This window comes from Anomalospiza imberbis, chromosome 2 (assembly GCF_031753505.1).
Source record: "Anomalospiza imberbis isolate Cuckoo-Finch-1a 21T00152 chromosome 2, ASM3175350v1, whole genome shotgun sequence".
Lineage (NCBI taxonomy): Eukaryota > Metazoa > Chordata > Aves > Passeriformes > Viduidae > Anomalospiza > Anomalospiza imberbis.
This window is the reverse complement of record NC_089682.1, coordinates 55554547-55576695: the sequence shown is the minus strand read 5'-3', so window position 1 is coordinate 55576695 and position 22149 is coordinate 55554547. Positions and strand designations below refer to the sequence as shown.

The following is a 22149-nucleotide window of genomic DNA, read 5'->3' as shown; positions in this document are numbered from 1 at the left end:
TTAGGATCTTTTAAATACCACTTGATATCCAGACATTTTAAATACTGCAGTCAGACGTCACTGCAACTGGGTTTTATAACAATACTAGACACAAAATGAAACAATATTTCTGTAAGTAATAAATCCTTTTAATGTAAACAGTTTAACCAGGACACAACTTTCATATTTTATTAGCTTTTCTCAGAGCAGTTTATACTTTGCATGTATATCTAGGATACTTTTTTCATTGCCTTCTTTCTAAGGTATTATATTATTGTTGGTGGATGTAGAATGAATTCTGCAAAGGTACTAGCAACATTTGGTTTGGATCATGACTTTGCTATTTAGATCATTACTTTAATGGAGGAAATTGCAGCACTTATTGTGTGAGCTGCCTGGTAGAACAAACATTTATTTAGGTCTCAGAAAGGGGACTGTAATCTGTAACTGCATCACAGTAAATGGTTTCCAGGCTGGGGAGGAAAGTGCTTCTTTGTATCTGGCTATGTCAAGAGATTGATGTACTTTTTTTCTGTTTTAAACACTAAGACTCTTGCTCAAACATGCCAAAATTATAGGAAGATTTGGGCTGTCTGTCTCATTTTACCTCAAGAATCAAGGATTGTGGGAATAACAGTAGCCTAAATTAAAGGTGTCAAACTGTGAGTAATGCAGGAAATACGCGATGTGCAATTAATGAGGTAGGCAGAGCCTATTTCAACAATTCACTTCCTCATAAGGATTGGTTCTGCAACCTTTCCTTATCTTGCTTTCACTATACACTCCTGCTACTTCTCTGTTCTAAACCTGGAGCTCACCTGGTCCTGTTACTTAGGTAACTTAGATCATTAAACTTGGAAAAAGTAACTAATAATAATTATTAAGAACACACAGTGAACTGCTCTCTATTGAATTACCAAACTGATAACAGTCTGCTGAGGTCACTGCCAGAGCCAGTGCAAGGGAGAAGACAGAACTCTGCAGAAAATGGGAAGGGAAGGAAAGAGACCACTTTCAGCAGCCATGGATCTCCTCGTTTAGTTCACTGGCCTCTTCAAATCAGGCAAGCCAGTTCTGGCAGGGTTATGGACAAGGCTATGGAATCATCTCAGGCAGAAAAGGTTTAGGAGCATCTGCAGAACTACATCATAGTTCTTTTACAAGAACATCTAATCCAGGGTGTTAAAACAGAAAGTACAGCTGATGTGGAAAGACAAGGTGGGTAGAATGCAGTCTGGTGTATTTTTCAGCATTGAGTTTGATGCTTTGTGTATCTACCAGTGTGATCCGTTCATCATCTAAATTACAACACTGATACCCACTACTTGAAGCTATGTTTTCTCCAGCTGTTAAATCATCTGGTTTTGGCTACTGCTCCATTCTGCTTGTCTTTGACAAGTTACCAACCAATCCTGTGGGGTTTTGCCTTTTATCTGTTATACTGGAAGAACTTAAGGGCTGCTGCCTGTTCATTTTTAAAGCATTTTTGCTTAACAGTGAGTATGAAAGAGAAGCTAGATAATGTTAAAAATAATTTTTTAAAAGTCTGGGTTTAGTTTTAATCTTTCTATTTCAGTGGATGGAAAAGACGTCAGCTGGTTCCTACGTTTTTCGGAATAGCCGAGCGGAAGAAAGGGAAGCTGCCAAGCATGCAGAGGATCAGCAAAAGAAATTGGAAGCTCTGTTTGCAAAAATTCAAGCAGAATATGAAAAGCATGAAGGTAAAGCTTTCATTCTTTCAGGACATGTATAAAGAACAGAAAAACATTTTGATGTTTTCAGAAAAGTCTAAAGAAATTGTCAAAAATGTTCTCTGGTGATCGAGAAGAGATGGGATTTTGGGTTGTTTTCTTTGTTGTTGTTTTTGTTTTGTGTTGTTTCAGGTTTTTGCTTCCTGTGTGTCAAGACCTTGTGGTACAAAATGGTTTTGTGCTTATTTGCATGGCTTTGCAGCTGTCTAGGAAACACCTTTGGAACGTATTGGTAGGCAGGTCACTAAAAAATTATCCTTGAGATGATTCTCAGGGAAATGCTACAAAAGTGTAGAATTCATAATTTCATTCCCCTCAGGGACGTCACACTGTAAGATTCACCCAGAGGTGGGCGCTGCTAGGATGTATCTCAGTAGACCTGAACACCAAGACTGAGCATCTTTCCTCATGAATAATTGCATGACTGTGTGGATACTGAGGTCAGTGGAGCTGCTCAGTGAGACAGGGACTGTGGTGACACAGGCCATGGAGAATGCTGAGTTACTGAATGCCCTTGGTTGGCAATCCCAGGCCACAGAGACCAGGGGAAATTCTGAAGCAAGGAAGACATACCCTTGGTGGAAGAGGATCAAGTTAGAGAACACTCAGGCAAACTGGACATATGTAAGTCCATAGCTGATGATGGGATTAACTCAGAAGTGCTGAAGGAGTTGACTGATGTCTGTGGGGCTGCTTTTGATCCTCTTTGAATGATCATTAGTTGATTGGTAGAGGTGCCTGGAGACTGGAAGAAAGCAAATGTGTCTGCTGTATTCAGAAAAGGTAGGAAGGAGTACCCTGAAAACAACAGGCCCGTCAGCCTTACCCTGATCCTTGAGAAGGTGATGAGACAAATAATCCTGGAAGCTATTAACAGGCACAAAAGGGATAAAAATGTGATTGGGAGTATTCAGCAAAGATTCACTCAGGGGAAGTCAAGTCTGACCAACCTGACAATGTTCTGTGATGAAATCACTGGCTTCGGCAGTTGAGGCGAGAGCAGTGACATTGTCTGCCTGGACTTCAGAAAGGCTTTTGACACTGTGTCCCTTAGGATCCACAGAGAGAGGTTGATGGCTAGATGAGCAGGCAGGAAGGTGGATTGAAAACTGTCTGAACAATAGGGCCCAGAGGGTGGTGATCAGTGGCACAAAGTCTGTTTGGAAGCCAGTAACTCCTGGTGGTTTGATACTGAAAATTAGGACAAGTGATGGATACACTAGAGGATTATGCTGCAATCCAGAGGGATTTTGGCAGATGGAGAAATAGGCTGACAAGAACCTCATGAAGTTCAACAAAGCAAATTGCAAATCTTGCACTTGGGGAGAAGCAGTGACATGCACCAATACATGCTGGGAGCCACCCATCTGGAAAGCAGCTTGGCAGAAAGAGCCCCGGGGGTCCTGGTGGATAAGTTGAGGATTGTTGCCAGAAGGTCTAAGAAAGTGATCCTTCCCTTCTGTTTAGCACTGGTAAGGCCACATGTGGAATGCCATGTCCAGTTCTGGGCTCCTCACTACAAAAGAGACATGGACACACTGGAGATATTACAACAAAGGGCCATGGATGTGTTTAAGGAATTGGAGCATCTGACCTAGGAAAAACTGAGAGAGCTGGGACGATTAAGCTTGGAGAAGGCTCAGGGACATCTGATCAATGTACTTAAATACCTGGAAGGACAGTGCAGAGATGAAGCTAGGCTTCTGTCAGTGGTGTCCAGTGACAGATCCAGAGCCAAATGGGTACAAACTGGAACACAGGAAATTCCCTCTGGTCATCAGGAAATTTGTTCACTATGATGGTTGACTGACAGTGTTGCCTAGAGAGGCTGTAAAATCTCTGTCCTGGGAGATAATAAAAAGCTCACTGGACATGGTCTTGGTCAGCCTTCTGTAGGATGCCCTTGTTTGAGCAGGGGTGTTGGACCAGATGACCTCCAGAGGTCCCTTCCACTTCAATACATTCTAATTCTGTAATGGCTGACACTGTCCACCTCTGCCAGTGATTACTAACAGTAGTTCTAGCATGGAATTCTTAGTTGAAATCAGAGATGGCCTTGTAATTCTTAATGTCACTGCTGTGACACCTCGTGTGTTGTTTTATGTTTGGTAAATTTGTACACAGGAGTCTGCTGTGCTGAAGGAATTCATCAAAATTCTGGCAGCAAAGTGACATACATAAGGAGAGGGTAGTAGTTTAACGTAAGTTAACTTGGCATTTAGCTGATGTCTTGAGGACGCTTTGTGTGCAGGCCTGTGGTCACCTGCTGTCCCACATCTTGATGTCTTTAAGACTTTTCTGCTGCATGAGAAGAAGAGCAAGTGATGTACAGAAAGAAAATGTAGTCAAGTATCTATGAAGGTTCTTGGCAGCCCATCAACTCTCCCACGCTCTCCTAAGTGATACTAGCCACTGATTCTAGCTGCTAGCCTCCTAGCCTCTGATACTGGCTTCTCCAAGGTTTGTATAATATTCTATCTATGTTGCATTGAAATTAATAAGATTTTTTTTCTTGTATTTTCCTGATATATGTATACACACACACACACACACACACACATATCAATTCCTGTACATGTGTTCTGTATTTTTATTCTGGCAAGGCCTAAGTACTACTGTGCTTCTTATATAATTATTTATTCTTTCACTTTAAAGTGTATTGGTTGTAATCCACATAAAAGCTTTTTCTCAACAGAGAGAACCAGTAGAAGAACACCAAGATCACGGATCATCACAAGACAGCAAATCCGTCATTTGCAAGATGGTGCAGAACTTTATGAAGCAATTCAGAATGCACCTGATCCTGGTTATATGGAGGTAACTGTAGATACTATTGGGTTAATTTTGAAAAGCTTTTGGAATAAATTAAAATTTAATAACTCCTGCTAAAGTTGACCATTAAATTACTCTTTGGTTTTGCTGCCTTTTGATATCTTCTACAGCATGCTTATTGCAAAATAAATTAATATTAAAACTTTTGAAAAAAATTTAATGAAGGCTTGCTGTAATTGATTAATATTATCTTGGATGGCAATTTTCTCTTGGTATAAGAATCCAGGATACAGCACAAGTAGAAGTTAGTGCTACCTGTAATTTTATTACTTTGCTTTGTGTTGCATATATGAAAACTTGATGCATCTCATCAATCTAGAGTTTCATAGTCTGGCATGCTGTCACTGAATTGTTTGGATATTTATATTGTCTTCGTTGTCTTCATTCCCTGTTCCAGTTAAATCACAATTTTTAAGTGTTTATGCCTTCACTAATAAAGATTCAGGTGATTAGTCCCTGCTGGTTGTTAAAAATTAAATACATACCTTGCCTTTTGCAAGTGAAGATCCTTGTCATTCATAAAGCCATATGATCTGATTTATTTGATAAAATGGTATCCATGTCTCTGGAGCTGCATGTACAGGCATCTGGGTCTTGAAGGCTTGGTCAGTAAAATGATGGGTTTGATGCATTTTAGTGTAAATCATTGTGTCAGCTCAGACAACAGCTGGAGAAGTGCAACTCTTCCTTTATTCTTCCAGAATTTTTTCCTACTATGTCTTCAAATGTAACAGGCAAGCCTGCCTATTATATTAAATATTCACCTTACTTATGCACTCTCAAGCAGGCTTACCACTAATTGTCACAGAAGAACAGTGTGTAGTGTAATCTCTGCACAGACCAGAGAGCACCAGCTGAGTACCAGCAGTACCACTGCTGCCTCCTGTTGTTTTAATATGCGTCATTTCAAGTCCTAGTAGTGCATCAGCTGGAAATATATTGCTTCTAACAGATGAACACTCAAGAAAGAGGCTATCTAAAAATCTTGTGGTTTTTTGATTAATAAAACGATACTGAGTTCATCTTCTCTTGGTTGCAGGGATATCTCAGTGATGACCAATTAAAAGCCTTGAAGGCTTACAGGCAGCTGATGAACGACAAAAAACAAACTCAGTTGCAGGAACAATTCAAGAAGGCTTTAGAGTCAGCAGAACAGGAAGAAAATGGTTGTTACAAAAGGGACGTGTCTGCAGTATGGAGATTATATGTGGTAGACTACAGAAAGCAAGAAAAACATAAAGGTCAGTGCTTGAAAAATTATAAAAAACTTTTAACTAAATGTGGTAACTGGCCAGCATAGGTAGATTTGAAGAGTTTCCCAACAGTATTTTAGCTTACGTGTTAATATTTCCAGTTTGATTCTTGGTTTAGGCCTTTTGGAAAGGAGGGAGTGTTGTAGATTTATTTTGTTTAAAAGCCTACAAAGCCTACAAAGTATTACTGAGCACGTAACTGAGCTTACTGTGCTGTTGTCAGGAGCAGTAGTGAGTATCTGGCGCCCACTGCCCGACGTGTGTTCCTTGCTGAAGGAAGGCGCTCGCTACAGGATCTTCCAGCTGTCAGCGTCCCAGTCCAGGGGCAGGGCAGGCTCCACCAACATCCAGTTAACAGCCACCAAGAAAACTCAGTATCTACAGCTATCAGTAAGTGCTTTAAGTGCATAAAGGTGCATCATTAAAATGTGTCACACTCTGTAAGTGTGGTAAATACTGAAGTTTTGTGTTTCATCAGGTATCACAGGAGATGCTGGTACAGATTTTCTTTCCAAGAAAGGCTCTAGAATTCACCAGTTTGTTGGATCCTTCTTTCCAGCCACCGTGTGCTGAAGTGGATTTAGTCGGAGTTGTAATTTCTGTTAGCAGAGCAGGTATGTTGTGAACCACATTCATGTCCCCCTATTGAATAAGCACTGAATTCTTTATTTCAAAAGTCAGAGTTATCTTGGTGTTGTACCTGAATCTCAGGCCTGTACCTGCTGATACAGCCCATCACAGTGGCATGCCGGCTGATAAATCTATATTTCTGAAGAAAAACTGTCTCTGCTTATTAGCTCAGGAAGTTAGAAAGGCAGGATCAAAGCTCAAAAGCAGCTTATATTTAAATGTTTTGGGTTTTTTTCCATAAATGGTGGGCATAAGTTCTCACATCTGTGTTCAGCATCTTCAGAAACACCATCATACATGTACGTGAACTCCCTCTTTGGCGTACAGTGTCATGGAATGAGTGGAATTCAGGTACTGGAACTCATGGATAGGGAGAGGTGAATAATCTTCTGGGTAAAAATGGAAAGTTCCTTAGGAGTATTGTTTTTAAAGATACAGACTTTGTTTTCTGTAATCAGTAGGGAGCTAGTATAAAATATGAAAGAAGTATGTGATACCTGTCACCATGCAGATGGGCTGCCATGTAGCTCTTTCAAGATGTGTGTGACTCTTTTTTAGTAAATCCAACTCACTTAAAGAGACGTAAAATTTTAATTCAGACTTTTTTTCCTGCTTTTAGGTTTCACTACTGTGGTATACTTGTCTGATGAAAGCTATAACTTAGTGGCAGTAAAGATCTGGACAGATCTCAGACACTTGGCTATTGAAGATGTAGTTGTCCGCTGCTCACTCATTTCTGCAAGCAACCTTCAGTGGCAGTCTGAATTCAGATCAGAAATTCCCGTGCTGTTGGCTGGAGATCTTTCTTTATTCTCAGCCAGTCCAAAGGAATTCTATCTTCAAGAGAAGGTTAATGAACTGAGAAGTGTGATAGAGGTAAACCTGTAGAAGTGTCATTTGATGGTTAGTTTCAGTTACTGCTGAGTTACAGCCTTCACCAAAAAGTCTGTTAGTATTGATAAATCTTTAAAACAAGTAATGCACATAATGCTGAATTTGAGGGGGATTTTCTGGGAGATGGAGTAAGATGTTAATGCAATTTTCCTGGGGGATTGAATATCTTGATTTTTTTTTCCTCCAACTCATCCAGCACTGTCTTTAGGACGTGCCACACAATCTCTGAGTGGCAAAAGATCTTGTACTTGTCAATAGGGAATCTGCCATGGACAGAAAGTGCAGCAATCTTCTATGTTGTTGGTTTGGTATAAAATAAAATTCCAGTGGAATAATGATGAGAAAAAGAAGTCTTGAATGTAGTGTATATTGTCCTTACATAGTTTGAAAGCCAACTATTCTGCATTGCAAACTCTGTTCTTCCTTACAGAATGTGGCCTCCTTCTGCTCCAATGCAGAAAGTAAATTGATGAATTTGCTACGAAGAAATCTCTTGCTTACACCCAGTTTAACTAAAATATCTGGCTTGGAAAGCCCCTCTCCTTCCTGCAGCTATGCAGAGAATAGAAGTTTGGTAAGCTTCTGGTAATTATAATGCTGTGTTTATACTGGCAGCACATGCAAGTGTTATACCTGTGGTGAATGATCTCACTTCTGCATCCACTTCATCCAATCTTATCAGGGCAATGCAAGCTGGTTAGAAGCTTTCTCTGTGTGTGTGTGGGTTTAGGATTATTCCCCAGAGGAGCCACGAGATAGATTATCCTTCCTCCAAACACTATATGAAAACTTCCCCTTGTGGCCTGTGTTTCCACAACGTACTTTAAGTATTTTGAATTTGATGTGCGTAAAATGAATCATCTTTCTTTATAGATGATTTAGTGCTTCTTTGGTCCCACTGTGAAGATTATCCAATGTGCATGTCACAGAAGGGAAAAATCTTGATCTGTATATTTTTATTTCAAGGCATTCTGCAGTTCCCACCTTTGTTGAGAGAATTTACTTCCTGGTCTTTTTATAGATAGTGTTTACTATTTCTAGGATTTAAAAGGGAAGAGGTGTTACCTGGTAAATGTATTTTAGCAGTCTTGACAAAAATTGATTTAAATAGTACTCAAGTTTCCCATGAAAGCTGCTGGTGGTGAGTTGCTTCTGACGTGGAGTACTGAGCACAGTCAGAACAAAATTTTTTCCTGCCATGAGTTGCAAGGGAGGTGGAAACACCCTGGTGTGATACCAGTTCCTGGGGACTCAGTTTAAGCTTATAAGGCATCCTTTTCTATTTCAGAGGGAGGGCTAATGTTTAATTCTGAAGGTTTAGTTTATATATTTTATAGACTAACTAGTTTATATTTGTATAGTTTATTAAATACATTAGTCATCTTTAAAAAATGAGACATTAAGTGTATTCTCAGGCCTGTGCTTGAAAGATTTGCTATGCAGCATTTGTCTGGTGTGTATTGTTGTCTTCAAATTTTTTGGTCTATGTTCTGTCCTGGTTTTTCTTGAAATTTTTTTTCTCCTTTTTACTTATTTAACCAACCATGTGTGGAGGACATAGCCAAGGCAGTATAAGACTTATGAGTGCTTTGATTTCTTACCATCTGGCATAGAAAAATTCCCATACATTTTGCTTAGCTCTCAGAAACAAAATGTAAATGTACAGGTAAACAGTGATTTATCAGTCATCAGCACTTGAAGGAATCATACTAATCACCATCAAGAGATAGCAAACTAAACTTAAATGGGATATGAATGATGATGAAGTGTTTTTATATTGGGGGGGGAGGTTTCCCCCATTTTTTTGGAAGGCTTTGAGGAAGTTCATGAAACAGAACATTCTATCCAACATAAAACTTCTCTTTTTACCCAGATCTCTTCTAGAATTGAGATGAAGCATCCAAGCCCGTTGTCAACTAGCACACCAAATATGGAACTTGTCACACCAGGGTCAGCAAAAACACCTTCACCTGCTACAGTTAACGAAGACCATCTCAAAACCAGCAAAAAGAGAAAAGCTATGGACTTCCTCAGTTGCATACCTGCCCCTCCACCACTGACACCAATATGTTCAGTAATTTCTCCATCTGTTAAAAGAGCATTTCAGCCTCCACGGAGTTTGGGTTTACAGCACAGCAAGTCATCTAAAGAGACAGATCAGAATATTGGCCTTGTCACCCCTTGCAGAAAAGTGAGAGAAACTGTCCATCTTCCTGACAGTGACCTGGTTGCTGATGAAGAACTGGCAATGATTAATACACAAGCACTCATGAATAATTTACCAGAAGAAAAGAAGATGGATTACGTAAATGAAAACAGCAAAGCAACAGCTACTACTTTATCTGATGATCTTTCATCCAGAAATAGTTCCAGGAATACTGGGGAAGCAAATAACTCATCAAAAGCAGTTCTGAAGTAGCAGAGGCTCTTCAGGAGAACCCAAAGGAACCTGAGGACTCATCACCAGCCCACAGAATGCTACAAAGACCAAAATCCCAAAAATGCTGCTAATGCACATGTACAGTGTTGTATATATTTCAAATTAGAATTATTTTTACACTATGTACATTAAAACTTGTTTGTATTTAATAAAGTTCTATTACAAAAACAGACTCATTAAATAACACTTCATTTGCAAAATAGTTTGAAGTTTAGTAGGTAAACACTTGTCATGAAGATGTATTGTACAATAGTATCAGTGTGGCTAAGGATTTGATGACATTTTGTAAGCCATTTATTCTGTGTTCTTATATTACAGCAGGATCTTGGTTTCAGTCTAAAGCTATCAGTTTTGTTACCCTCTGCAACATTAGAATAGTTGTTTGCCTGTCCAAAGTGGCACAGGGCATAATAAAGAGTTCTCGTATTTTCACCAAACAGAACACTTCAATTCCAAAATATTGCTATGCTATTCTGGCACAGTTCTTGTACTTTTCTCCTCAGACTTTCCATATAGCACTAAGAGAGGTTTAAAGAATACTATGATTATTTGATTAATAACAAAATGCCACGTAGAGTTGTTAGTAATAGCTCCTTGGTCTGTGTTTCTGCTTCAGCTGTTCAGAGCTGCTCCTGTAGCCCTGTTCCTACTTAGGAGTTAACACACACAAGCCTAACACTAATGTTTCATTTTAGGAGCCTCTCCATCTTGGGATCAATGAACTCCTATGTCTTGGCAGGATGAAGAGCTAAGTTTGCTCTGTTGAAGTGTTTTGCTTGCAGGCTGGAGAAGCTGTTTGTGTGTGAGGTAAGACCAGCATGAATCCAGTCAGTGGAGAGAGGGAACAGCATCAGATCTTGCTACAATCTGTTGAGCTACTTTTTGCCATCATTCATTTTGCCTCTGAAAATTCCAACAGTGCTGTAGGCAAGGTAGTAGATACATAAAGTTTATACAGTCAGATATACAGCATTAAAATGGCAATAAATGCCAATCGTGTCAGGAAAGAATTGGCCACAATAGCCTTAAGACAGAAATTAGTTAGGAATGTTTATTGCTAGTGTCAGACTATGATGCAGAAAAAAATATCCAAAATGTAGCAGGTGGTAGAGTCCAGTGCATTTCACATATGCCTGGATGGATTTTCATGGAGAAGAGAGAGAGATGGAGTACAGTTTGTACTGGGTACAGTGCTCATGTAGAGCTGTGCGATCATGGTCCAATGTCATTTAAAGATTAGTAAGAAATAGAAGTAATTTAGAAATGTAGTAGAAAAACACAAGAATAAAAAACAGTTTAGAAAAAAATGTAAAACTAGAGACTCTTGTACCCTGATAATTAAAACACTGAGGAATGCACATGTTCAGTTAAATGTCACATTCGTACGTGCCATGCCAGGTCTCCTTCTTGGGACAGCAGAAAGGTGGGTGGGATGGGGACCTGTCCCATAAGCTGCACTTGCTCCACTATAGCTTCCCTCATCCCTGCTTGGTTTTTCAGACTGGAGAACACTGTGGAAGGTAACATTGTGCTCATATTGTTCTTTCATCCGTTGTATCTTTTCCCGAGGGACATGATGAATATTTCTTCTGTAGAGTCAACAGTAACAGAAAATACAAGTATTTAGCTGCTTGTGTATGTGAGGTTTTCTTCAGTTTGCTAAAGTCCCTGATAGGTCAGCATAATGGTTCAAGTCTCCACTGATCTCTTTCTGGCCTTTTTTTACAAATTACCACCTATTTCTTAGGAATATTATTATGACTGCTGAAAAATGTAACACCACTATTTTTTGAGAGGCAAACGGGACATGGGACGTTGACAAATGTCCAAAATAAGAGTTGTGTAGAAGACCTGTGTGGTATTTTATTTTATACAAATGTTGCTGTGTTTTAGCACTAACAGCTTGTTGGCCTCAGTGAGCTTTTGTCCAGCTGGAGATAGGCAGCCAAGAGCTGCAGCAAGCCCAGACACTGACACAGCAGCAAGGACGGAGGTCACAAACCACTGTCGCATTGAGAGCAAGCAGGGAAACATCACTCGTGATGTGGCTCAGGCTCCAGGGTAGACTCGTAAATTACAAGTTTGAGAGGGAGGGGAACACAATGCTCAAACATGCAGGGCTTTCTGGATAGAGTAGCCAGAGTAGCACCAACCATGATCCCTCCACAACCTAGCAGGAACTGTCTTCCCAAAGACCACCAGTGATTTCTGTTTGTGGGTTTCCAAACCCCGAATATCTTTGGGTTTGTCATTTAGTGCCATTAAGGCGCAGCTTGTGCCCCAGTGAGTGTATGTGAATTAGCTTTACAATGCTGCTGGAAAGTCAATGTGTGTCAAATATGTAATAAAACATTGCAAGTTACTCAGTAGCTCTGCCTACAACGAATGATCAGACGGTGCCCCTGCAGTGTTCCCCTACCAATGGCTGATGCTGCTGAGGCCAGAGCTGGTTGATAGTTCAGGAGGTGTCCTCACCTGTCCCCAGGCCTGAGCCATCATCTGCCAGGTCCTGCCTCCCCCTGCAGCCACGAGCGCTCTGGGCCTTGGCCCTCTGCCATTTGTGTCCATCACACACAGAAAGGAGCAGCATTAATTTTTGACTGGAGCTCCTGGCTGGTAGAAAACAAATCCATCCATTGCAATGAAGTGCCCATGCCTTGTTTTCTTCTGGATTTGGTGGCTGGGAGAGCACTGCTCCCTGTAACTCACTTCACATCAGGCTGGCTAAAGGCTAGAAAGTCAGCCTAAACTAAATTTTTCAGTGACTACAGCCATTAACCCTGCAGTCACTGGTCAACATAACATTCTTATAGCCACGTTCAGCTGCCTCTATAGCCTACCACACTTTGCAGAGTGTTTATATCCTTTGTGTGCGTGTGTTAAGATCTTTACAAAGATTCTCTAGAACCCCGTTTCTTACCCACCATCCCTCCATGCTGCAGCAGGACAGCATCTGTTATAGTTAGATTCTTAAGGACAGAAGTCTGAATATTTGGCTGAAGCACAAAAATGTGCTTCAGGGCTTGTTGCCTTTTCTACTACCTGACTCACTTCAGGCTCTTTCAGGGCTGAATTCACTACAGACCAGGTACTCACTAATGGAAATTTCCAAACAATCCTTCTGTTGTCATTTACCAAGCTACATTCTTCCTTATATGAAGAGGAAGAAGGCTGACCTGAGAGCATGTCAACAAAATGAGAGAAACTGTCTGTTCCAGCAAAGAGAAAACTATGTACCTTGTCAGTTCTTGAACATTGAACTTCCAGGGTGTATCCGGTTCTTGGAATGTAACTTCATATCTATTTTCATATGCCTAAAGGACACAAAGGTGACATTATGAAACTGCACTAAAAGAATTGCCACCTCTGCCAGAACTCCTGACAAGAGACACCAGTGCATCTTCAAAGACTCTGTATGGTGTGTTTTTCACAAGTCATGAACTACAATTATAAATCGTATCTTGATATATTTGTTGACAAATAGTTTGGGAACTGTTCAATTCATGTCACTACTGGGGAAGGGTATGATGCCCTCATCACCAAGAAACAGCAGGGCAGGTACAAAGGCCATTAGTCTTTTCAAGTTGTTTTGCCTTCACTGAGTTGCAAAGCTGACCAGCTAAACAACTACATTGGCACCTCTGCCCCTACTTCATCACAATATCCACCCTTAGCTATAATTAGAGAACTATGAGAAAACTGAAGTAAATGTTTTTAGCCATGTAAAGAACCTCTTCAGTCAGATCAACCCATAAATGTCATAGCTAGGCATATAAAAGCAATAAATCAGAGCTTTCCCTACCATCATCACATATGGCTTCATTTCCCAAGCATGGATGTTGGTATTATCGATAATAACTGGGCTTTTCCCCTTCTTCATTGCTTTGCGTGCTGCAATGTAACACATTAAGTAAAGCTAAAATATATTAAATAACAGAGCCAGGCCTTACGTGCCCCACAGTGTCCTTTCTTTGCCCACTGCTCCCACACTTGGCTCCCCACCAGACCTGGGTTTGCAGCTACCACCCAAATGGGAGCTGTGGTCAGTGCCCAGCAGCTCTCCTGGAAGAGGTGGTGCAGCCTCTGGCTGATCTGAAGCTCTTATAGAACATACTTACAAGAGCCAAAAATTACTGTCATTTGCACAAGATCCCTGTTAAATCTTCTCAAAGTATGCTTGCCATCGCTACAAATTCCTTCAGAGCACGGCCACAAAAGCATGGTACGTGGAGTAGAGACCTGGGTTGTTTAATTCTCAATCTTGAACTCAGCCTGCAAGTTTTCTTCCTGTCCATCATTACATTCCCACCGCCTTCTAGGTCAGGACAGACACCTAAGAAGTTAGAAGCGAAGGCTGTGGTGCCTATACTGCAAGGAGCAGCTGCTGGGCTGGTGCCTGAAGGGCAAGATTCAGCAGTGCTTCCTCTAAAATAACATTAACCAATCTCCAAAATGTTTTTACTTACAAATTTCCCTTTTACAAGTCAGAAGAAATCAAATCAGAAGTGGTAAATGTATTTTTTAGCCAACACCCCCTGAACTACAGTATGGCACCACCTTGAGGTATTTTATTCTAGGGGCTAAGTTTAAAGACAGCCTGGAATGCAAAACTATTTTGCATAGCCCCTGGATCAAGTTCAGTCACCTCTTTTCTGGTTCCACTTGTGTGCATCCTCCAGGAAGTCAGGCTCAAAGATGTAGACACCATTTTCAACAAAGAAGTCATCAGTACTAAGGACTACAGCACTGGGGTGGTCACGTTTCAGCTGTCTGCAGGAATGAAAAAAAAAATGAAAGAAGGATTAGTAGCTGTAATTAGTAACTGCAAGTTACTTCATTAGCAGCTGAAAGTAACACCCTTTAACAGAGACCATTAAATCATGAGCTCTTTGAGTGCTCTGCAAATACACAAAGTGCTTCATTTGAAAAATCCCAATTTAAAGGATCTGAAGTATTGCAAGCAGTAGATGGACACGTAGGAAGAAAGGAATGGAGCTTGAAGGCGTAGCCTTGATTTCTTTAATTCAGCAGAGAAATCTACACTGGACTACCAACATCTGAGTCTTTAATCTTATTAATATATTCAGCTCTCCTTCTGAGTTATCTGAAAAAGCAGGACTGTAAAGAGAAGAAAAAAAAAAAACCAGTAACCCAAACCTGCTTATCCAGGCATGGAAGTTGGTGTCAGAAGACAATTTGACGATGGGAATGTTGCTACACAGATTTCTGAAGATAACCAGGAGGAAGGATTTGTCATTTAGTAAAGATGGTCCAGAGAACGATCAGTTTGGTTTGAGGGGCTTTTCTGCTCTAAAGCAGGTAGCACTTTTTAAAAATTTTAATTTGCAAACAAGTATCTGAGTGATAAGTCAATATTTTGTGTTATTTTATGTAAATTTATAGTTCTTATCACTTGCCCCTGTTCCACTTAAACCTCCTCTCGTAGAGTTGAGTAATTTTTATATTTCAGCTTTTGAATTGATTTCATAGACAAATCTGAGTTTATAAAAAATATTTTATAGATTAATTTGCAGATCTATAAAGCAGACTGCTGTGGGGAGTGGCACCGGGCAATCCCACTTCCCTTCACACAGGTGTGTGTCCCCAGCAGTGCTCCTGCAGGCCAGGGATGCCATAGGGAGCAAATGTGTGTCCTACTGGACACTGACCAGCTGCCTCACAGGCAGCCACTGGCTCTTAGAGGTGGAAGGAAGTGCTGCCTTGTGTGGAGATTTAAATATGAAGCATTCCTCTGCAAGTCCTTAGAGACCACAAAAAAAAAAAAAAAAAAACAACCAAACCTTAATGTATGATTGTGTTCCCATTTGTGTTTATATTGCAGCGTTTTTTGTGTCCATAGACAGAATTGTCCTATTTTTTTTTTAGCAGAGAAGAGTTGAGGGAGGACAGGGTCTCTGCAAGAAGTCAGGGAGAGCCCATGGCATCATCCCTCTATCTCCCAGAATGTCTTGGGAAAAGAAAGGAAGGTCAATCAAGAAACCCTGTGTCTCTCAGACATGAATGCTGCTGCCCTGCTGTCTCACACCACACATGGTCTCCAGCCCCTGTGACTCATTTCAGCTTTCCTAATAAAACATTTCTCCTTCTATCCCCACAAGTTGCAAAATAACCATTTCTTAGTGTCTTATCTACATGGGCAAGAGCAAGGGAAAAGGTGTCTCCAGGTTATCAGCAGAAGAACAGGTATACAGACAGAAAAACCTTAATTCTGTCACCCAGCTCTGTTCCAACCATTTACTTACCAACTGTACCCTAATCTGCCTGCAAGCAGCAGCTCTTCACTAAGACTGCAGGGTGCATTTAGCTGAATAAAGGTCAGCTTCTGACTTTGTGCTGTCTCCACTGTAACTTCTACCATCTGCTGATTAATTAATATTATTCTATGGTGGGGTCCCCCTCAGTGAGCTCCATCAGTGACTCAGTGTTGGTGGAGCCAGGACTGGGCTGTGCCCCCTGTAATGCATCATTCAGCACCTACCTGTCCTTATCTTCTAGCCCCAAATGGATGTTTTATTCACAAAATTACTGGTGATTCACAAAAAAACTGATTTAAGAAAAGTCATGTTTTAAACTGTTAGCAAACAGTAAAATATTGTTGCTTTAATTTTGGCCTCAGGCAAAAAATTCTTATAATGAAAAGCACAGCAGCACCTAATGCTTATCTGGTTACTGCTGTGGATAACCTGATATATTCAGGTCTCCCTATGATTCAGCACCTCACCTTTCCCACTGCTTTACTTATTGCAATTTCTTCTCTAAAAAATTGACTGCTGAAATATGTGTTGTCCCTTTAGCTACTAATAGGCACATAAAATGTGCACATTAATAAAAGATCTCAAGACTAACTTTTTTTCTTGCTCAGTATTTCTTTTTAAAATGTTCTTAACCAGTGCAAATTTTAAAATCCATTTTCTTAGCACATACATTACTGAATTTTCAACACTGAGAGCTTTGATATTAACCCTTAAGCAATCTAAACTGTAGGTGAATATCTGTAAGCTCAGTCTATCGTCCTCACATCAATAATTAAAGTAGATAAAACTTGTGTTTCAAAGGAGGAAAAAATATGGGACAAAATGGGCTGAGAGCTATTAATTACTGTAACATTGCTATATTCATACCAAATTAGCTCCTGCAAACAGCAACATAAGAAAACATGAAAATGTTTTCTTTCTATTTCTTTCTATTTCAGGGAAAAATAAACCTTCTGTTTATTTTGCTGGTTTTAACTTTTAGCTTTCCAAGACAACCAAACTGTTGCTGAAGTTTACAGCTGTTTTCTGTAATTCCTTCCATATTGCCCACAAAGCTGATAAAACTCCTATTTCTTCTCTCTCTTATCATTCCAAAGGGCACCAAGAATCATGTGTTCTTTACAAAATAAGCTTTCCACAATCTTCACAGGACCTCAGGGTGGTTTAGAAGAAAAGTCCTGCATAATCACATCAGGCTCTTAATGACTGTAGGCAATTAAAATGCCTGTATTTTAGAAAAATACACACCAGCTATGCAAAATTGGGAGGGCTTGAGACCACGGTTATTTATGAATAAATCTTGAACTGCCCTGAGAAAAGAAAATTACCCACTGCTGATAGATCAGTAAGTGTAAAGCTTACTAAGGAGGAAAAGAAAAATGCAATCTCTTTGCAAGATCAAAGGACACACAGGAGTTATGTTCACATTTTTAAAGAAGCCACTGAACTGGAAGCACTGCATTGTAACAGGCAACATCTGTGAAAAGTTCAGTATTAATTTGCTTTGGACACATAATTGAACAGTGCTACATGTCTTCATCTTGCAGTGGATATGGTACCTCCTTCACCTTGTAGAGAGGTGAGGAGAAAACTGTTTAAGGAGACTTATTTTAAGCAAAGAATCCCCCACTCTCTTACTTTCCTATCCTCTGTAATTCCTGAAACAGCAGCAAGCCTTTATTTAGCAAAGGATAGAGCATAATGCATTTTGCATCCATAGGTTATCATACTTTTCCATCAGAAAACTTGAAAATAAATTAAATTCTCATAGCAGATTGGAATAAACATTTTCAGTGCTCAGAAGGCCACAGAATGGAATACCAGAGACTAGAACATGTATCTACTGGCACCACACGCAACCACTTGCTCCGGCCACTCTTCCAAACGTTAAGTGTCCCATGGCATTTCAAAGGTGTCTAAAAGCAAAAGCCTTTTGCTCCAGCAGGAAAGCAGGACTGTGAGATCTGGAGCACGTGCCCAGCACTTGCCACTGCCTGTTGCGTTTGAACAACTCCTGGTGCCCCGAGGGTTTTGCCTGGCCGAGCTGCCAGGTGCTGCTGGCAGAGCACAGCCCTGCCTTTGTGTCTCACCCCCGAGGGGGGGTCCAGCCATGGCTCTGTCTCCTAAAGCACCAGGCTTGTGTCCTATTTGATCAAGGCACTCGGGAGACTCACCTGAAGTGGCTTCACGCAAAGGTAAATGTTTACAGTGCAGTGCCGCGTGGAGGCAGGAGCTGCAGAGCTGAAATCCATGAACCTGTCAGAGCTGCAGTTCTGCAGTGGGGTCCGGTGCTGGGAACGCTGGGAACAGCTGGCCCAGGACTGGAGGTGCTGGGATAAACCGGGCAACAGCAGCAGAGAGAACTGGAGAAGACACAGATTGTGCCAAGCAGTGATGCCTCAGTGCCATTTTCCCCCTCCTGTTCTGAAAGATTACTCGCTCTGTGCTTCACAAGGGAGTACAAGAACAAGCTTATTTTGAGCAATAAATCAACAGCTGCGGCTGAAAAGTTATAAGTTTGATCATGCCCAGCCTATATATGAGTGATCTGTTGGATAAAAGGTCAGGTGTAAGCTGAGCTGTGCAGCAAAACAATGTGCTGCTGAAGAGCTGGAAATGCAGCTACTGTGCAATGCAGAGTTTGCTGGGGCAGCAGGTATGAGCTTGTACGTGGCTCACTTAAATTTTGGAGACATTTTCAGAAGTATAGCTGCCACTGTACCCCAGATAACCTTTTTCTTAGCAGTTGCCTCAGTGTGATCACAAAACCTGCACTGTGAAGTCAAGGACAATGTGTTCAGGAGGAGCGTGTCCAGCATGCCTGAAAGAGCCTGATGGAGATGTGACTCCCAGCTGCCCCCTCTTCACACTTCCATGCCATTCAGTGAATGGTTAAAGGCAGGGGGCCACCTAAAATATGTGGTTCAGGGAAGCTCATCCTTAACAGCAAAGCTGCTGGAAAGGTGTGAAGCTTGGTGGTGAGCAGAGCAACTCCTCATCCTGGCTAGACTACTCAGTATGTCACACATGGGTCCTTCGCTATCTTTACCAGAAACCAAAAACCAGATCTGAACTGATCCATGCTAATGTAGGGCTGCTCTGAGCTGGGAGCAACCAGGATGAGGAAATAATTTTAACAAAAATGCCATAACTTAAAAACAAGCTTATAAAGCTGTATCCAAACTCCGCTGAGCGACATTGAAAGGTCAGGGAAACAAGCCATGGATCCAAGGTTGTTCCTAGGACTGTGTGATGAATAGAAAAGGGGCCTTTTGACTGAAGTTATCACTGGGATGCTGTATCACTAGTGATAACATTCATGGTTTGTGACTCATGAGGACTCTAAAGATGTAGAGTCTGTGACAGAAACACAGAAATACTGGCTGATCTACAGAAAGAATTAATGTAGATGTGTGTGAAAACACCAGAAGAAAGAACAGAGCAAAGGCTAAAACAATGGTACCCACTGACAGCCAAGATCATTAACAGCAATAAAACTGGGACAGGTCCTTTTTACAGCCCCCAAGGCCAGCACTCAGCTGAGGCCCAGCACTGGTGACCCGCCACAGGAAAACCCGTACTCTGAGAGCAGGAGGAGGTCACACCAGCCTCTCCACGTCTGCTTCCTTCCCCTTGTTCCAAGAGGGGCAGAGAATGAAGACACCCAACATGGGAAAATGAATATAATGGGGGGGGAAACTCACAAAATATTCATAAAGCACCAAGTAAGCAGAATTCACAGGCAAAAAAATGGCAGTATAGGAGCTGTTGGCTGGAAATGGCACAGCAGACCTGGCCAAAACCCACCCTGTCACCACCAACTGAGAGCAACCCAGCAGAGAAAGCAAGGATGGGACAACTGACAGTCCTTGTCTGCTCTGATTTTGGGCAGATCACCTGTGCACATTCATCTTGACACTTGCATGTATTAAGTTGTGATATTGGGAGTGAATAAAATCTGAGAAAATAAACTTGAATGTATAAAATGAGTTTCCAGAGTGCTTTTGCAAATAAACAACCGCCTTCCTCCTCCAGTGGGATCTTGCCTTGAGAGCTGTTGCAGTCATTTTTTGCAAACTTTCCCTTGTGCAGCACATAGCATTTACCAATACCAAAAGTATGCAGCGTGAGAACAGCAAAAGAATTCTCTTGGAACAGCCCTTCACAGTCTGGACAGGGTTAAAGAGAGATACTAAATGCTGCCTTTTGATGTGTGTGTGGCTGAGCAGCTAAACACGATGATGTGATTAACAGGGGCTAGAAACAGTAAGATATTCAAACCTCCATCTCACATAGGACTACAACAACAATAGTGGCAACTGTTTTTTTAAGTGTGTTATTAACAATTAACCCTGTGTTTTGACCTAAAAAGTACAGGTAAGTTCAGTTATTTGCACTGCCTGAGAATACGCTCCCAAACCTCTATGTTCTTACTGTGCTATGAGAAGACCCAAATCCCCCTGAAGGAGCAGGCCCACGCTTACACAGCCTCTCAAGGGAGAGGTGCATATTCTGGGTGTGAGCAAAACACAGCATTTGGCAATTTATAATAGAACTTTGTTTGCCAAAGTACAGTGAGGCAGAAGGCCCAGTGGGACAGGGTAGTGTTGTACTGAGAAGAGGAAACTGCAGATGAGCCCAGTGTATCACACAGCTTCGTGCTGCCACCTCTCACAGCAGAGCCCTTCCTGTGGCAGCCCATGATCCCAGCAGAGGTTCCTCAGCCCAGCAGAGGAAGAAGACAGGGAGTGTTCCTCTTTTGGTAGAGAGTGGGTGGCACTGGGAGCTGCACAATACCACACTGGAACTTTGTGATACCAAACTACGGCCCCACGGTCACACCGACTGCAGTGCCACTTCCCATTACTCCCCACTGTGTTTTTCCACCTATTTACAATCAGCCTTTGAGATGCTGGAGAGCGGGGTGGTCTCCTCTACTCATTTTATACACCACTAAAGCTCTGACCAGGAGTGAAGGACATTACAAAAACAGAAGTCAAAGTTGCCAATTTTCAGCCAAAGGGGGGAAGTTTTTTACTGTGATCGTGATTACACACAAAATACCCCAAATTACAAAAAAAAAAAAAAACAAAAAAAAAAACCAACCCAACAAAACCAAACCAAAGCAATCAACCAAAAAATAAACTAAAAAAAAAAAAAAGCACCAATCTGGTACCTTTGAGAAAAGTACTGCCTAGGTCGGGGTGATCAGTCCCTCTCGTCAGAAGCATCCCTGCGGGTACCGCTCGCTCGGAGCAGCAGCTCGCACAGCCCCACGGGCAGGACACCCAGACACGGCCGCAGGCGCCGGGAACAGCGCAGCGTGGAGCGGGCCCGGAGCCGGGGGTTCTGGGCGGCTGCCATCAGCCGAGGCTCCCGCGGGGCTCCCGCTCCCCCCGACCCCAGCCCAGCCCTGCCCCGGCGGGTCCGCAGCGAGTGCCGGGCGGGCACAGGGGCTCCCAGCACTGCCCCTCCTGCCCCCGGCCGCTCCTGCTGCCCCGACACGGCGGCCGGGACACGCTTACCTGGCCAGGGTGCTCTTGCCGGCGCCCGGCAGCCCCCGCAGCAGCACCAGCCTCCCGCCGCCGCCGCCGCCCCGCGGGGGCCCCAGGCTCAGCCCCCCCAGGGCCTGCAGCAGCCGCTCGTCCACGGCCGCGGGGCCGCCGGGGCGTGGGGTCGGGGCCGGGCCGGGATGGGGGGCCCGGGGCAGCCGCTCCGCGGCCCGGCCCCGGCCCCGGCCCCCGCCGCGACCCCGGCCCCGCGCCCCTCGGCCCCCGCGGGCGGGGCCGGGCGGGAGCGCGCGTCCCTCCATGGCCCGGGCGGCCGAGACTTTGCCCCGCGAAATCGAAAGCTGCCGGGGGCGCAGACACGGGCAAAGACGGGCGGCTGCGGCTGCACAGCCAAAGCGCTCAGCTACGGCACTCGCTGCAGACCCGGAACTTGGGCCCGAGATACCATCTCCAATTACTTAAAGTCAGGATTATTCCCCAAATTCTCAAAGGCAGGAAAACACAAGGCAGCGCTGACAGCGTTCCAGTCCCAGCTGCTGCTTCTTTGTATTGGGAGCTACAGGGCAGGCCCGAAAGGGAATCAAT

At 42.6% G+C, this 22149-nt stretch overlaps 2 protein-coding genes across 8 annotated transcripts in view; one reads left to right on the top strand and one right to left on the bottom strand.

Moving 5' to 3' along the window:
* The window catches only part of BRCA2 (BRCA2 DNA repair associated), a 34725-nt gene extending 24774 nt beyond the window's left edge, over positions 1 to 9951 (top strand). For 5 of the 7 annotated variants that reach the window (XM_068181145.1, XM_068181143.1, XM_068181144.1 and 2 more), the window contains 8 exons: positions 1556 to 1700; positions 4426 to 4547; positions 5602 to 5803; positions 6039 to 6205; positions 6294 to 6429; positions 7065 to 7321; positions 7770 to 7913; positions 9213 to 9951. In XM_068181145.1, the coding sequence (XP_068037246.1) occupies positions 1556 to 1700; positions 4426 to 4547; positions 5602 to 5803; positions 6039 to 6205; positions 6294 to 6429; positions 7065 to 7321; positions 7770 to 7913; positions 9213 to 9758 (1719 nt within the window). In that variant the 3' untranslated portion in view covers positions 9759 to 9951. Of the gene's footprint in view, positions 1 to 1555; positions 1701 to 4385; positions 4548 to 5601; positions 5804 to 6038; positions 6206 to 6293; positions 6430 to 7064; positions 7322 to 7769; positions 7914 to 9212 lie in introns of those variants that run through there. The other 2 variants (XR_010996253.1, XM_068181148.1) reach the window with 2 other exon arrangements.
* Positions 9859 to 22149, bottom strand: LOC137468922 (NEDD4-binding protein 2-like 1). The gene is made up of 5 exons (XM_068181158.1): positions 21580 to 22149; positions 14425 to 14549; positions 13582 to 13670; positions 13017 to 13093; positions 9859 to 11368 (listed from the first exon to the last, which is right to left on the bottom strand). The coding sequence occupies exons 1-5, from the start codon at positions 21864 to 21866 to the stop codon at positions 11143 to 11145; spliced, it is 804 nt and encodes a 267-aa protein (XP_068037259.1). The 5' UTR covers positions 21867 to 22149; the 3' UTR covers positions 9859 to 11142.